The sequence below is a fragment of the Trichosurus vulpecula genome, chromosome 2 (genome assembly GCF_011100635.1).
Source record: "Trichosurus vulpecula isolate mTriVul1 chromosome 2, mTriVul1.pri, whole genome shotgun sequence".
NCBI classification, from domain to species: domain Eukaryota; kingdom Metazoa; phylum Chordata; class Mammalia; order Diprotodontia; family Phalangeridae; genus Trichosurus; species Trichosurus vulpecula.
The window spans coordinates 237,927,837-237,944,569 of NC_050574.1; the positions used below are offsets into that span (position 1 = coordinate 237,927,837).

The 16,733-nt window shown below is 37.1% G+C and overlaps 1 protein-coding gene across 1 annotated transcript in view; it reads left to right on the top strand.

The window, feature by feature from the left end:
• Positions 1 to 16,733, top strand: part of ITGA4 (integrin subunit alpha 4) — a 93,101-nt gene that overhangs the window by 70,004 nt on the left and 6,364 nt on the right. Inside the window, exons 18-24 of the mRNA XM_036743445.1 lie at positions 7,368 to 7,518; positions 8,833 to 8,928; positions 9,680 to 9,759; positions 10,130 to 10,219; positions 12,415 to 12,505; positions 14,370 to 14,477; positions 15,764 to 15,889. Of these exons, the coding sequence (XP_036599340.1) occupies positions 7,368 to 7,518; positions 8,833 to 8,928; positions 9,680 to 9,759; positions 10,130 to 10,219; positions 12,415 to 12,505; positions 14,370 to 14,477; positions 15,764 to 15,889 (742 nt within the window). The remainder of the gene's footprint in view (positions 1 to 7,367; positions 7,519 to 8,832; positions 8,929 to 9,679; positions 9,760 to 10,129; positions 10,220 to 12,414; positions 12,506 to 14,369; positions 14,478 to 15,763; positions 15,890 to 16,733) is intronic.

A 16,733-nucleotide genomic window follows, 5' to 3' on the forward strand; every position in this document is an offset into this window, starting at 1 on the left:
CTCTATCTCTGCCATACTTACTAAGATCCTGTTGTGATTCAGGTGTGGCAAGTGAAAGCATCTTCATAGAAGGGAGTGGTATCTGAATGAAATTTCAACCCAGATAGTTTGAATACAGATTTTAGTATGTATGAGATAATGGGTGAATGGATGAAAAAAGCATTTGTTAAGTGCTTACTTTATGACAAGCCCTGTGCAAAATGCTAGGGATAGAGAGGAAGGTAAGGAGCTCACATCCTAAAGGGGGAGTTGGCATACAATAACTACATATATGTGAGAAAAAGACAGTGCAAATAGAATATATCTCAGAGGGAAGACACTAGCAGTGGGGGAGTAAAGAGTGGGAGATCTGGAAAGGGTTCCTGCAGAAGGTAACATTCCAGCTGATTCATGAAGGATGACAGAAAAATCAGCAGGTAAGAAGGGAGAGTATTTCAGGCATGGGAGAAAACCAATGAAAATATATGGAGTGATGAGACACTGTTATGTGTGAGGAACACCAAACAAGGCAATATACTTAGATCATAAGTTGTCTGGATGAGAATAAAGTATAAGAATATTGGTAAGGAAAGAAATGGCCACGTTGTAAATGCCAAACAGGTTTTTATATTTGATCCTGGGGGCAGTAGGAGGGCACTGGAGGGGTGTGTGTGCATTGGGGGGATGGAGTGCCCTGGTCAGAAATTGTTTGGGAAGATCACTATGGCAGGTGAGTGAAGGATGAATATAAGGGCAGGAAGACAAGATTTGAGGCAAGGACACCAATTAGAAGGCTATGCAATACTTCAAGTGAGAGGTGATAAGGGTCAGAACCAGAAGGAAACTGTATGAATGAAGAAAATAAAATATATATGGTAATAGTAAAAGTAGAGACAAGACTTCATAACAAATTGGATAGAGTGAGGGTGAGAATAAGGATTTGAGGACAACACTGAGATTGTGAGCGTAGATGACTGGGAAGATGGGGTTGCCTTCCATAGTAACAAACATTGGGAAGGGAGGATTTAATGGAAAATACAAGTTGTGTTTTGGACACGTTGAACATGAGATGCCGATAGGACATCAAATTGGAGATGCCCAAAAGGCAATTGGTAATGTAAAACTGGAGGTTAGGAGAGAGATTAAGGTTACATTATATTAGATCTGTGAATAAGCTCCAGAAATGATCCATCATTGGACCTGTGGGAGCTGATGAGATCACCAAATGAGATAATACAGAGAAGAGAAAACAAAAGGACAGGACAGAGCCTGGGGTAGGGTTTCATCCATAGTTAGTGGGTGTGACCTGATCCAGCAGAGGAGACTGATTAGGAGTTAGAAAGGGAGGAGGAGAATGAGGGAAAAGTAGTGTCATGAAAACCTAGAGAGGAGAGGGCATCCAACATGATCAACTGTCAAAGATTGCAAAAAGATCAAGAATGATGAAGATTGAAAAAAGACCATTCAACTTGGCAATTGAGATAAGTAGTGACTTTGGAGAGAGTGGTTTTAATTAATGAGGTTAGAAAGCAGTTTGCAAAGGGAAGAGAGAAAGTGGAAGCCCTGAGTATTAGACGGCTTTCTCAAGGAGTTTAGGCAAGAAGCTGGGGAGATATAGGATCAGAGACAAGAGATAGTAGGATTAAGTGAGAATTTTTTAAGTCAGACAGTCTCTGCTCTCAAGGAGCTAGGGGAGATAAGATAGGAGAGTTCAGATATAAAAGCCCCATGGTTCATAGGGTCATATGGGTCACATGGAAGTGCCCAGGTATCTGGAGAGCATAGTGACAAGACAGATAGTTAGACTTACAACCATTGGGAAGAGGAGATCTAAGATACGTAGATATAGATATATACAGATATATAGATGTATAGATTGTGTATATATATATATACATATATATATATATATGTGTGTGTGTGTGTATGTATATATAGGCAAGGTAAAATGTTCTGCTTAGCCTTTAGCCTTGCCTTTTTATCTTCTAGTTCCTGGTAAGATCTGGTCAGGTTGGGCTATAGCGGGCAGGCTAGAATTTGAGGAAAGGACTGTCCACACCTTGGACCTCTCTGCCCTCTGGTTTTGAGTGAGATGTGAAAGGAGGTGTTGGGGGGTTAGAAAGGGGCTTCTGCCTGACCTGGTTAGTTGTGACCTTTGTCACCTGGTTTGAGGTAGGGGGTAGGGGAATTTATAGATATCCACCCAGACCTTAAAATCTTTCCTCGCAGCTCCTCAAAAGAAACTTACCATTTTAAATGGACCCAAATTACATGTATAAACTCAGGTTGATTCACATGTCTTTCAAAATGAAAAGATGAGAATATTCTGTAGATGCAGCACAGTGGAAATGTATTTGTTCAGGTTGGTATCTCAGTTCAGAAGCTAAGAATTTAGACTGGGAAAGCCTACCTAAATAATCTAATACATTTAATCTTGGGTTGCACTCCTTGTCATGTTTGATTATTCCTCACTATGTAATTCTCAGTTTGTTTCGTTTCTGTTCTTGATGGTACTTCTATTGATAGTCCTTTCAAGCATGCCATTAAAAATGCTGTGATATTTAGCTTTAATTTTCTTTTTCTCTAAATTAATTCTCTTTCACTTAGGCCAGGCCTAAGTAACTTGCCATTTCTGTGCCAAGGAAACCCAGCTCATTACACAGATAATTGTTGGAGTTTATTCCTCAATTATACAGATTGGCAAAATATACTGATTCCAGTGAAAACTGCTTCTATATTCTCAGTGCTTCACACATAATATACACTCTAAGTGTTTGACTGAATGAATAATTTTCAAACTTTCTCTTCCCATTTTGCCTCTTTCATCAACGTTTTATCTGCTTCATATTTTCAGCTTTCACTGATCTTTGGCAAGAAGAACAGCTGGGTTTGGAAATTCTTTGCTTCGCTTTGTGTTAGGTCTTTTCTTTCCTCATCTTTTTCTAAGTCACTCTATCCCTTAATCATCTTTGGCATTCTTGAATGAAATCCCTCTAATTGCTCTACAAATGAATAGGGTTTTGAAATATAGAATATGAAAATAACAAACAACAATAATGCTTCCTATCTAAAGAATGAAAATACTTTTATTGGAACATCTAATCTATGTATTTATTCTAAACTTAATTAAGCATATTTCCCTTAGTAGCCAAGCCACATAACTTGAGTTTTAAGTCCTATGATAATTTTAAATGATAACACATTTCTCTTGGAATATTTATATAACAGAATAAAACTATTTTAGTTTAGTACTGCTGGGAAATGACAAACATTATTTTATGCGTTCACTGGCTATTTCTTTAGCATCTCTTACAGCTCTAAATCCCATAAACATATGATTATGGTTTATTTTGTGATTCTATGGGAAGGATGATGCTAATATATTGTTTAATATGTCAATGTTTTGAGGTCATTAAGTACTACCATGTGTACTGTTATAAAAGCAGGAAGCACTATAGCTTTTGTGTTATTTTTCAGTTTAACTGCCCGCTTCTGGTAGGCATCTGACACTGATTTGAGGTGTTTTCATGGAAGAGATTCTAATTGATTTCTAGAAGGGCTCTGACAGAACGCTTTGCATGTTTAGTAAATTTTACCATGTTTTATACAAGTGCTTTTATCCCACAAAGGCAACAGACCCTGTCTACCTCCCCATCTCACCCCGAAAGAGGATGAAAATTGAAACCATATGTTCCACACATCCTCTTAAATATAACTCCATGGGCACTAATGGTATTTATGTGCCTCACAGCCATAAACTTGTTTTAGGCAAATGTATTTACTCAGTGAAGAGTATCCATTTCTGAAGACATCGGAAGTGGGCTTAATATTGTATCAAATGAGATATCTGTAAAAAAATTAGCATAGTATCTGGCACATAGTAGGTGTTATATAAATGCTTGTTCCCTTCCCATATTGTATGTTTTACCACTGTAATGCCCTGTAGCTCACTTCTTGATTAAATTGAGCCCTCTTGCCAAACATCTACCTCGTATCTGTGATGAAATGCATTAGAGAGTCTTCAGTTGTCAAAGAGAGATGGCTGAATGCTATATGGCTAAAATTATAAATTACAGAGCAGGTATTTGTAGGCAAATCAGTACTGCTAAAAATCAAGTGTTCTGTGGGGACTATACAGAACCAAACCCTTTGATGACAGCTCTCTGTGCTAGAAGAGGAAAGAAGATAGGCTTTCCCTGGATAGTCTTTGAGAGCCAAAGATGTGGAAGGGACCTCAGAGGCCCATCTAGCTCACCCCTCTTATTTTACATCAGAGGAAGCTAAGGGCCAGAGAAGTTAAGTGACTTGCCCAGAGTCACACTGATAGTAGGTGAAGAGCTGGGCACAAACCGGGCTCTGATTTCAAAACTTGGTTTGCTTCCTGTTGCAGGACACTTTCTCTGCTTCTGATCATGAGGTAGAAGTGCAGGGTGGCCAAAAGAATGATTCTGAGACATGCAGGCAGGAGACAAATCTGACTAAACATGTAAATCCTCCTACTCCATGCTTTTCTATTCTCCTCTTTTTTCGACTGCACAAGGGATTCCAATGAGTACAACCTTCCCTCAACAAAATGCCCTCCCGTGCCAGCTAATTCACTCCACTTAGTAGATCTCCTTTCACACATGCTGCTTGTTTATGGTCAGCAAGAAAGGACGAGGAAAATATGGGCACACATCTTTTACTACAGTTCAAGCCTTTTGATCCTGAGTCAGGAATTTTTTTAACCCAAATAAGTGTGTTGTATACCTTGACATAGAAAAGTGTGAAGTATCACCTCACATTACCTTTTGTCATAGTATCTTGATTAAAAACTATTTAGCTGTGAAGTACTAATCTGTTTTGTCTAGACAGTGCATATTCATTATACAAAAGCTCAAAGAATATTTCTTTCCAAATAAGACTTCCATTCCATTCATTCAACTCAGAGCAGTTGAAAGATAGGAGGGCAGAAATCCATCTCCTTCTCTCTCCCCCAACCTCCACCTGAACCCTGTACTTATTAAGTTATGATTCTGTATGTACACAGTACCTTGCTTTGTTTAAACTACTAGGATTCTAGTTGGCTTGGTAAATTTCAAGTATGCATTATGCATGTTTTAATGAAGAATGAAATATGATTACCAGGGAAAAGCTCGAGTGCGGCTTTGTCACACTCCCAGATGTGCACCTGGTGCTTTATTGTATCTCCTGGAATAAGCTGGTGGGCATCTTTCTGATGGCTTCTTGTTAATGAATCAAGATGCAGGAAGATGTAGAACAAAAAAGGATGGATAGAAGCGTAATTATGGTAATGTGGTAAAATAGCTTAAAAAATGTAAAGGAAACCGAGGCTCCAGCTCCTGAAATGTTAACATTGTGTTTTTCTTTAATTTGCTGTTGTCTTGGAAGCTCGCTGTTTATGCAGCGCTTTCACCTTCTGCTGTTTGTCTAAGTGCCAACTTCTTTCCCAAAGGTGTTCAGTGACTAATGCCTTGGTTAGCAGCCAGAATATTTTATAAATGTCTATTTCTAGGCAGCTCTTCCACAAGTCTTAATTAAACTTTAATGTCAAATGAAAGTTTACTTTTAGAACCTCTTAGGTTCCTTCATTTGTAACATGATTACATACCAGGAGGGGAAATTGGGAGATGCTGATGCCCCCTCACGTTTCCTCCGTCCTATTTCACTGAGCCCCTCCATGCAGCAGCTTTAGCTCTGAAAGACAAAGGCTTGCAAAAAAGAGTCAAATTCACAGCCCTTCACCAAGAGTTGGGGCAACAGTATGTCTCTTACTTCATCTGTTTCCATCACTCTGAAGTGATAGCTATAGGTTTTTCCATAAATAATATTAGTGCTTTAAATGATCATTTTATATGGTATATTCTACTAACAGTGAACCAAGGTGGAGGCTTTCCTTCATTTTCTTCCTCACTTGCTCCCTGTTCCCCTTCCCTAAGGATTCAGGAGCTGCCAGTTGAGAATTTTCTGTACTCACAGCTTCAGAGAATGAATTGTTTCACCCTTTGGAGCTGAAACAGGAGGATTAGGCAGAATGAAAATGTATTTCAGAACAAAGCTTGTATTATAGATAAACTACTCCAGAGTGGGTTGTATTTAAGTATGATTTTTGCTTGTATATTTATTCTGCAGCTAATTCTGGCCAAAATTTATTTTAGACTATTCTATAGGATGTGGGATTTTTAATGTTATACCAATTAAAATAAATGAAACAATTCTTTCTGATATCATTTTTCATCCTTTTAAAAAATGGCATTGCTAGAACATTTCTTAAAAAATAGGCCAAAGTTAAAAGGTTGTAGGTCATATGAAAGGGAGTTTCATCATTATTTTTAACTTCTGAAGTATTATATGACCTGTTTATTAGATCACAGTTGTTATAATACTGATAAGTAAGCAGTTGATTTAGTAATATGTATAGGAGAATTGATGTGTATGGTTGATAGGTTAAGCATTTATTACCTAAAGGGAGCTGGAAAAGGGGTAATAGAGGGGGAAAGGGTACCCAACCTGTGACAAGGTTGCTAGGGAGAAGGTAGAAAAGTCTCAGGAGTGAGGATTGGTGCCAAGAGTGAAATGAGCATGCTCTGGGCACCTGATGAAATGGCCGTCCAGGCCAGAGACTCAGCAATCAGAAGAGGACATGGCAGGGTAGAGGTATCTGCAGGGTGATAAGGCATCATGGGAGGAGGGAGAAAAGCTTGAAGAGCTGGAGAGTAAGGAGTGAAGATATACACACATGTATATACACATGTTTCTATCTGAGGCAGCTAGGGGGTAGACTGGATAGAGTGCTGGACTTGCAGTTCTGAGTTCAAATATCTGAGTACAAATGAGACCCACAATGCCTGTGTGACCCTGGGCAAGTTGTTCAACCTCTCAGTCTCAGTTTCTTTATCCATAAACTCTGCAGGGTTGTTGTGGGGAATAGAATGAGAAAATATATATGAAGCACTTTGTAAATCTTAAAATGCTATGTAAATATTAGCTATTATTAATATTATAGTTATCATCACCATACAGTGCATTTAAAAGTTTTAATTTACCAGTTTCTTCAGAAGAGACATACTTCCTAAAATTATAAGCAATACAGAAATTAAAAAGACTATTGAGTGGAAAACTAAGTGAAAAATGAACTGGTTTGATTTCATCCAAAGAAAACTTTTGCTTACTGACAAATCTGTTACATCTATTTGCAAATTTAGCTGATGTAAGGATTATAGGGGTTACAGCCTAACATATATACCATATACATGATTGTTTCACTACCAGAATATTTTCCCTAGATTAATTCATATTAATGATTAATGCAAATATCATGTGCATTAGGAGATAGGATTTTGATTTTCTTTAAAAATGGAAACTAACCAATATTCAATTATTTTTAGGCCACATGAAAATAAAAATTATCTTGCAGTTGGAAGTATGAAGACTTTAATATTGAATGTTTCATTGACTAATGCTGGAGACGATGCATATGATACAATTCTACACATTCATTTGCCCAAAGGTCTCTACTTCATTAAAATTTTATATCTGGTAAGGATTGAATTGCAAAGCATATGGATTCTTCTTTAAATTTTTACTATGTTTCTCAGTTAAAGGCACAGCATGGCATGTGTCTTGTCTCCTACTGGTTCTTAAGAGTGTAATTAATATTTCCAAGAACTTGCAAAGAAAATTCAGGCTCATGTTTTAGCTAATCCGCACTTATGTCAGTATCTGAGCTTGACAAAGTAGGAAAAGCAATCTGAGAAGGTCTCAGCACAGGAAGCTGAGAGGAAGTTAAAAACATGTAGGGGAGATGTCCGGGAAACATAGCAAGAGTAGTAGAAATCTGGATAAGTAGGTGGTTGGTATTAGTGAGGTCTAGTTGGAGAAAGTAGGTGGATGTCCCCATAGGTGGGTGAAACTCACAGACTGCCTGCATCAGGGCAGTCTGGTGATATCCTGATAGGGTACCAGCCAGACACATGGACTCTAACATGGACTCTAACAGTCCAAGCAAAAGAATTGTGGTTTGGGAGCAAGGGTCAAATCCCTGAGAGGTGTGGTAAGAACAAGATACAGCTGTGATATTGTGTTGGCCTACAAGGTAGAATACCAAGACAAGAACATAAGCAAAGGAAAACAAGATGGGGACCTAATTACTGGGACAGCAGTGGTGACTTTGGTCACAACGGACAGGACAAGGGCCCTGATTGCTAGAACCAAGGTAAAACGAAGGACTTTTTTTAAGGTCAAGACTGACAATATTCAACCATCTGAATTATGGATCCATAGATCCCCATCTTTACCCCTTCTGAAGTGCTTGATTTATCATAGAGTCCTGGACAAGGATTAAGAACATAGTACAAAGGGCTAAGCCTGTAAGTAGCCTGACCTAAAATATCAAAACAAACGTGACATCCATCATGTGAGCTCCAAATAACTGGAGTTTTAAACCTTCATTATTTTAAATTGATTAGGCCATTTGAGTCCTAAGCATACTTTCCTGTCTCACAACCACAGCCCAAACACAGTAACTGACAAGGGAGTCGTTCTTTTTAGTCCATTTCATAAACTATCACTAAGATCTGAACCCATAAATGAGCAGGTTATCACATAAAAGTGGACCATTACATTAGAGAATTGGGAATTTTTTTCATGTGTGTGTGGGGAGGACAGAAGGTTGGGCAATGTCTAGCAGAAAGCAAAGGAGTTCAGGTTTTTGTTTTTAATTTAGTACTTTAAACAGGAAATGACCTTCTAGGAAAAAGAAATTTATTCAATTATGTGCTTTTATAAAGGAATCTTTGAAAACTTTAACAAACTAAAGTCTTCCTCTTTTATGATTTCCCTCCCTAATATTAGGAAGAGAAACAAGTATATTGTGATGTAACAGACAATTTGGGTGTTGTGAAACTTGTCTGTAGGATTGGTCATATATACTTGGATCATCTATCAAAGGTAAACTTTTTTTTTGTCTTTTGAATCCTCTATCACTGTAGAGATAAAAACAGTATAATTACAACACTTTGGTTTGAAAATGGCAAAAAAAAACCTGATCAGATTCTTATGGACTTGAAAACTTTGAAATTCCGATTAAACTCATGAGAATTCACTGTTTAAGAGTCTTTACTGCATGCTTGGGTTGTGAGAGATTTAATAAAACATTCTTCCTTTACGTGTGTGTGTGTGTGTGTGTGTGTGTGTGTGTGTGTGTGTGTTTTGCTGAAGACAGTATAATGTTTAGGCTTTGACAGATGGGATTTTGAAAATACTTCAGTAGTTGCCTTTTCCCCTGCTACATACTTTATTTACTATTGTTGAACAACAGGATTCATTTTTCTTCCAAACTCTTAGGAAGTATCTTATCTTCTAAGGCTGATATTCTGCAGGGCTCTTTTGCTTTTACTCTAAGTGTAGATCTTGCTTATGAATGTTTTCTCACATAGAAAGTTTTGTGTACTTGAAATTGCCATCAAACATGCCATTTGTCGTGTACAGCATAAAGGTAATACTGAAAACAACTAAAGGTCTGTTCTATGTGCCACATAACTGAGAAAATTAAATGAATGAGAAGAAAATTTTAGTTTAGATGAGAAAACTTTATTCAATGTGTTTAACATCCTTCTTTCTCTACATTTTCCTTCCACGCCGTCCCCAACTAATGGAATGTGGAAAATTGTTTACTGAACATTTCTGTGTTTTTTTCTAGGAAGATGTTAGTTTTCTCCTGGATGCAAGCTCACTTAGCAAAGCAGAAGATGACCTTAACATTACAGTTAATGCTACTTGGTAATTTTTTTTTGAAAATCGTTGTTGTGCTTAGTGAAAAGTATTTGAAGAATTCTAAGGCTAGTGTTGGGGGCACAGAGACATAGGGAGTATGATACTTGTACATCATTATGGGTGAGTAAGAGAATATTCTTAATTGTATAATCTATCAGGAAACTGAATAAACAAAAAAATCAGAGAATAACTAAATTAGAATACATTCTTGTCAACCCCATCATAAAAATAATTTCTTATTGCCACATCTGTAATTAATAAAAAAATGTTATTTAAATAAACCGCAAGATATATGTTGTATATAATTAATTCTCTCAAGAGAAAATATGCCGTGTTTGAAGAATTCTAATAGGGTATTTTATATTTGATTTTCTAGTGAAAACGAATGGGACACAGACAGTCTGTTGGATAACAATATGACTTTAATAATACCACTGAAGTATGAGATTACGTTAAACGTTCACGGGTAAGTCAATAATGAACAATTACTTTAGTCTGAAAGCTAATCCTTTGTCAACTGCCCTATCTATATTTTATTTGAGATTAAAAATCACTAGTTCATTTTTCTCCCTGATATAATCCCTTTGGAGTTATCAGCCCTTACATAGTTACCTGCCATTTTCAATCCAGTACATGTTGACTACTATAGCGGATTTCTCATAGCGCCCATCTAGGACTAATTAGTACCAGTAGGAATCCCAATAGCTTCATATCAGAGAAATCTTAGCCCTACCACCAACACAATAGGATGAACCATGGCCAGGCTTCCTTGTTTCCTTCTCACTACCTTTAGTAGAGAGGCTACTTTCACATTGATCACGAATGTGAGGAGTATAGTATACCTTCTTACCAGGGTGGAAGATTCTAAGAACTACTCTAAGCAGGGTGTCCCTCTTCCACTCTTTGACTCCTGTGAACCTGCTGGATTTATAGACAAGATCCAGGAACTGGATTTACTGATTTCCCAAGATTTCAGTATGTTTTTTTAAACTACAGGTTCTTAACCTGGAATTGATAAATTTTATATTTTAATAACTTATTTTAGTATAATTTACTATGTAATCCTCTGTATTTTGTGCACTGAAAAACATAATTCTGAGAAGGGGTCCATAGGTTTCACTGATTACCAAATAGATAATCACACACACACACACACACACACACACACACACACACACACAGGCTAAGAAATGTGCCCTTGGATATTGTCCGCTTAAGAAAAAAGAAAAAAATATAGAATTAGAATTTGCGTTTATTTGGGCCTTAAATGGTGGCTAAGTGACTCAGTGAATGTTATTTCAGGTTTAGAATTTGCGTTTATTTGGGCCTTAAATGGTGGCTAAGTGACTCAGTGAATGTTATTTCAGGTTTTCAGTTCCATTTGTGTATATGGGTTTTAGAACTGTAAAAAATTAAAAATGTAATCATTGCATAAATTTAGAGCAAACATACTGGTTATGGACATATCTTTTCTTTTTTTATGTAAACCATTACACAAAGTGTTTTGTACAATACACAAGGTGGGGTATAGTTTGCTATATTCAAAAGCTAACATCGTAAATTGATGCCTACTCTTCAGGCCAGCACAAGAGCCCATCATTTCTGGGCCTTTGTGATTCTATGAAGCTTCAAGAGTAGCGAAAGTTTTTATTATAAAATTGGCAAGAAAGCAAGAGGTGGCTGTAAAATTTCCCAAGTTTGCATGAAGTAGGCACTCTGGTCTTGAATACCCACAGTTGATTTTTCTAAAAGTGATTCTATATTGTTTATTTGAATGAATGAATTAAATAGCATTTATTAAGTACTTACCGTGTGTTAAGCACTAGAGATATAGACATAGATATAGAGATAGTCCACAATCTCAGGAGATTCCACACTAATTGGAGACTATGAAACATACAAGAAAGTACAGCTGCAGGGTAAATGGTAAGACCTGGTGGTCTTTTGTCTCACCAAAAGGTATAGGGTGGGTCATTCCCAGCCCTCCATGTGAGAAGTCAAGCAACCAAGATGATTTTGGGGTAGCCTGGCCAGGGGAGGTGTTAAAAGGCTAACAAGGGGTCAGGGTGTTCCTATAGTCCTGCAGTCTGGTTTCTTCCTATGGTCCCAAAATCTAGACGGCAAAGGAGGAGGGTTTGATGGAGATAAAAAGGGAGTAAGGGTGCCCCCAGTTTTGACTGCCTGGTCCTCCCAGATTAGTTATGGACTGATCCACAAATGTCAGCATACAGAATGTTCCCACAGAGTTAACACTGACTATTAATGGCAGGAAGATATTGGGAAACAGGGAGTAGAGAAAAGGTTTAAAGGTTAGATGAGGCTTTAATATGTTACAATGGGTAAAAGGAGGAGGCTGAGGGGAAACTCACTTTGTTGCATGTACAATGAATCTCACTAAAGCAGAAAGTGACTAAGTAGGTTGGAGGACGAAGGGATACTATGCAACTGTTCAGAGTGGTTCTTATGACATTATTTTCTCAAAGAGCATAGTTGTGAAGTTAATTATGGTCAAAGTCAAATTCTTAGCAAGATGAGAATCTGCATACATTTCATAACTCCTCCAAGAATATTGGATTCTTAGAGCAGAGGCAATTTTAATATGTCAGTAGAATAACACATTTAATGGGTTTTGTTTGCTTCTTTTTAAATTCTTTTAATCAGGTTTGTAACACCAGCCTCATTTATTTACGGACCAAGTGAGGAAAATGAACCTGAAGCTTGTATGATGGAGAAAATTAATTTTACTTTCCATGTAAGATAATGTTGTTTTGTAAAAATATTTATATCAAACTGAAAAATTATTCTTCACTTATTAGTATAGAAAGCTTTACTGTTAGACTGAGGAGAACAAGGGGAGGAAGAAAGTAAGCAACTCAGAGGTTACGTGGTGTTTAAGTTGAAGATGTGGTGGCTAAAGAGGAGAAAAAGCAGGGGCCAGGCCTGCCGGAGTGGTGGTGGTGTGGTTTGAGGCTGACCAAAAAGAAAAAAAAAGAAACCAAGGCCAGAAACTGTTAGCACAGGGGTTTGGGTTATTTTTTTGCCAAATAATAATAGCTGGCATAGCACTTGAAGGTTTGTGGAGTATTTTACACACATCCATCTTTTATCCTCACAGCACCTCACAAAGGAGTAAAAGGTACAGATACTCTCATTTTCCTTTTACAAATGTGGACACTGAGACTCACAGAGGCTCAAGGGCCTTGTTCATGGACACATAACCAACAAGTGTCATAGCCAGTACTCATCCAGCCTGTGCCTGTGACACCAGACTACCTCTCAAACAAAGCAGTGATTTTTGACCTTTGGAATCTTTTACATCCAAATATTTTTCAAGAACATCACATAACGAATATCAAGTTTTACAGATTAGAAAGGAGATCTTCACTTATCAGAAGGCCTTAATTTTTTTCTGGATCATCAGGATCTAGTTGGTTAGCCAGTCTATAGATATAGATTACTCGTTCATTTATTGACTGGTTGTTTCTAGCATGCCTCTCATTGTCCAAAACCAATATTGTGTCTCCTAAAAGGCTGAAAACATCTTTAAAAGAAACTATCAAACTGGGGCTGATGGATTACTACAAAGATATCAGTGTTTAATGATAGAGAATCACTAATATCTTGAATAACATCTAACTTACCTTTTTCCAAGCATACAAATATTGAGGGTATCTCTGTAATATGGAATTGCTAAAATTGTTAAAAGAATTATTTATCATAATGATTGAAAATAAAGCTGCACTACTATACGGCTGGCAGTTTCCCTTGCTGAGATTTCCTAATGGCTCCAGATGCATCATGAATGGAGACTGTTAGACCCTGAAGCCTGATTGAGGTGCTGAAGAGGGAATGGCTTAGGATTTAGGCATAGAGAGAAAAGGAGAAAGGAGATTCAATAAAACAAGCATTTACTGAGAGACAAAGACAAAAATGAAAATAATCTTTACTTTCAAGGAGCTTCCTTTCTATTGAGTTGAAACTGTTGCATAAAATGTGGAATTCTCTGTCTATGGAGAGTTTTCCTGCATGTGCCATGGAAAGGAAGTGGCTACAATGAATTTATGCCACTGTAAATGTCAAAAAGAGAAGCCACCTGGAGAAAGTCTGTATGTTCTAGTAGAAAGAGCACTGGATTTAAGGACCCAAGCTTTGAGTCCTGCCCCTTTTGTTAGGGGTTGGGCGGGGGGGGGGGCGCAGAAAGGGAAGCAATCGAGATTAAGTGACTTGCCCAGGGGTCACACAGCCAGTAAATGTCTGAGGCCATATTTGAAATCAGGTCCTCTTGACTTTAGGGCTGGTGTTCTATCCGTTGCATCACCCAGCTGCCCCTCTGCCTCTTTTTTAATAGCTCTGTGACATTAGGCAAATTACTTAACTCCTCTAAACCTGTTTTGTCATCTGTAAAATGGAGATGACTGTACTCACTTTATTTACTTCATAGGATTATGAAGATCAAATAAGATAATGTATATAAAGTACTTTCTAAACTTTAAAGTACTATATGAATGTCAGCTATTTATTGTATGGTTTAAAAAATTGTTCTGATCGGTGAACTTAAGACAAAATATGTATAACATTGTAAAACTAATTCCTCCTTTTTTCTTCCCCTTCACTAGGTTATCAATGCTGGACCTAGCATGGCTCCTAATGTGAGTGTGGATATCATGGTACCTAACTCATTTACCCCATATAACAATAAACTATTCAACATTTTGGATGTCCAGGTACCATCATTTTTCTATCAAACTTTGTTATATGTCTTAAAAACTAAAAATAAGTTAAATTCATCCTTTGTCAGGCATTAACCTATCTTTGAAGTGGTTTTCCTTTTCTCTTTTTCATTCAATCTGTTAACTTAGAACAGGTGTAGTTGAAGTAACCTCTCTTCTTCATCAAGTATTTCCTGAGTTCCAAGTAAATATTTTCCATTATGGATTGTTATATTACAGCACATTAGTGACATTGGCATTTACTTTGTAATCACTGCTTTGGACTTTGCACATAAAATGTACTTAGGAATACAATTTTGAATCACTTCTTCCAAATGTGATTGCGGGGGTGGGGTGGGTAATGTGGGTTTTGGTCATCGGGGTGGCAAAATTCTCCAAAGAACTTCAATCCCAGACTATCAGAGAAATGGCACCTAATATCTATTTAATACATATTATCTGTACAGTAAGAAATTGACAAAATGAGTTTTTATCTTCCTAGCTTCAAGTCAAGCAAATGACAAATTATTACTACAGAGCTTTGTTAGTCCTGCTTTAACTCCATATTTGCAGTATTTATTCTAATTCTATTGAATCTCCCCTTTTTTTCCACATTTCCCTTACTCGGGCAAGAATGAAAAACCCCTTCTCATTTTTAGTTTAAACAATAATTCAGCAAGCATTTGTAAAATACCTACTCTGTACAAATAATTAGACATCAAAGATGACTTCCCCCCAACACAAACAAATTAAAAAACCCTGGCCCTAGCCTCAAGGAGATTGTATTCTCCAGAGAACCAAATTGTTCTTCATTAACCAACTGTTGTTTATTAAACGTTTTTTATTTAAAACTAAATGAGTATCAAGATATATATGCTCAAATTTTAAGGATCTAAGTACCCTGAGAAAAAGAATGTATAACCAGACACAAAATTGTAAATCATATGGCCCCACTAAAATCCTCCTCTGATGTCCAATCATGATTCATGATATCAAGGTAACCCTGGGTCCTTAAAGGTTATTGATGGAGAACCTAAGCATTGGCATGTTCTGCCCAACTGGGAAAGCTTTAAATATAACCCCGCAACACTAGGGAGTCTCATCATTAGACTAGCTGGTGGCCACCACATCATGGTTTGGCAGGGAGTGAGGATAGTAACTCAGTCATCTGCTAAGGCTTTAAAGATTTGTGATCCACATTTGTGAAAATAGTTACCAGACTGAGGAAAGCATGAATCTATATACAATTTTACCAATAGAAAAAGAAATGCAATGGTAACTTTTCTCCTTTGCCTTTTTAGACAACAGCTGGAAAATGTGATTTTGATGATTATCAAAGGGTATGTGCTTTACCACAAGCAAAGAGAAAATCAGAGCCACTAAAAGATATAGTCAATTTCTTTTCAAAGACTGATAAAAGGCTGATGGTAAGTGTACATTAATTCAATGGAATTATTAATTTTTGTTCATTAGTTTCCCCAGTAATTATAGTTATTAAAATACTGTTTTAAGCACAGAATCTTTAACATTGAACAGAGGGGGCCACATGACCAACTGTGTAGTTAATTACAAAGAAATTTCCAGTTATGAGATAAATCCTTTTGAGAGGAACCAACCAGATGGGATTGTAGGACATGGAGTGTGGAGATGTTAAGACCTGAGGTTAGACATCCATACTGCAACTTCATTATCAGTGAATATTTTCCCAGAAACCATCTTGTGCTTATAAAACTGAGCACTTTATGGAAATCTGAATCTGTATCACCCTTTTCTTATTTTCCTATCCAGTGGTGGGGAACCTGTGGCCCTCTAGGTCCTCAAGTACAGACCTTGACTGAATCCAAACTTCACAGAATAAATTTCCTTAATAAGAGGATTTTTTTCTGTAAAACTTAAGATTCAGCCAAAAGGCTGCACCCAAGGACCTAGAAGGTCACATGTGGCCCCAAGGCCATAGATTCCCCACCCCTGTGACCTATACCATAAAAATTAAGAGAAACTAGGAAATGACTGTTTAGTGTGTGAAATTAATTTTGTACCAAGGTACACAGTTTAGTTCAGTGGGCCCTTCATTTTTAGCCCTGCAAGGCTTTAGTTAGCTGGTCAGACTTTGTTACATTATTAAAAATTTCTTTTCATCATAGTCTGATGAAAAGAAATTTTAAATAATGTAACATACATACATACATATACATGCAGATATATATTACAAACAGCTAGGAAGGCAGCCTTATGTCTGATATGGTTTAAGCTTTGTAATTTACATATAGC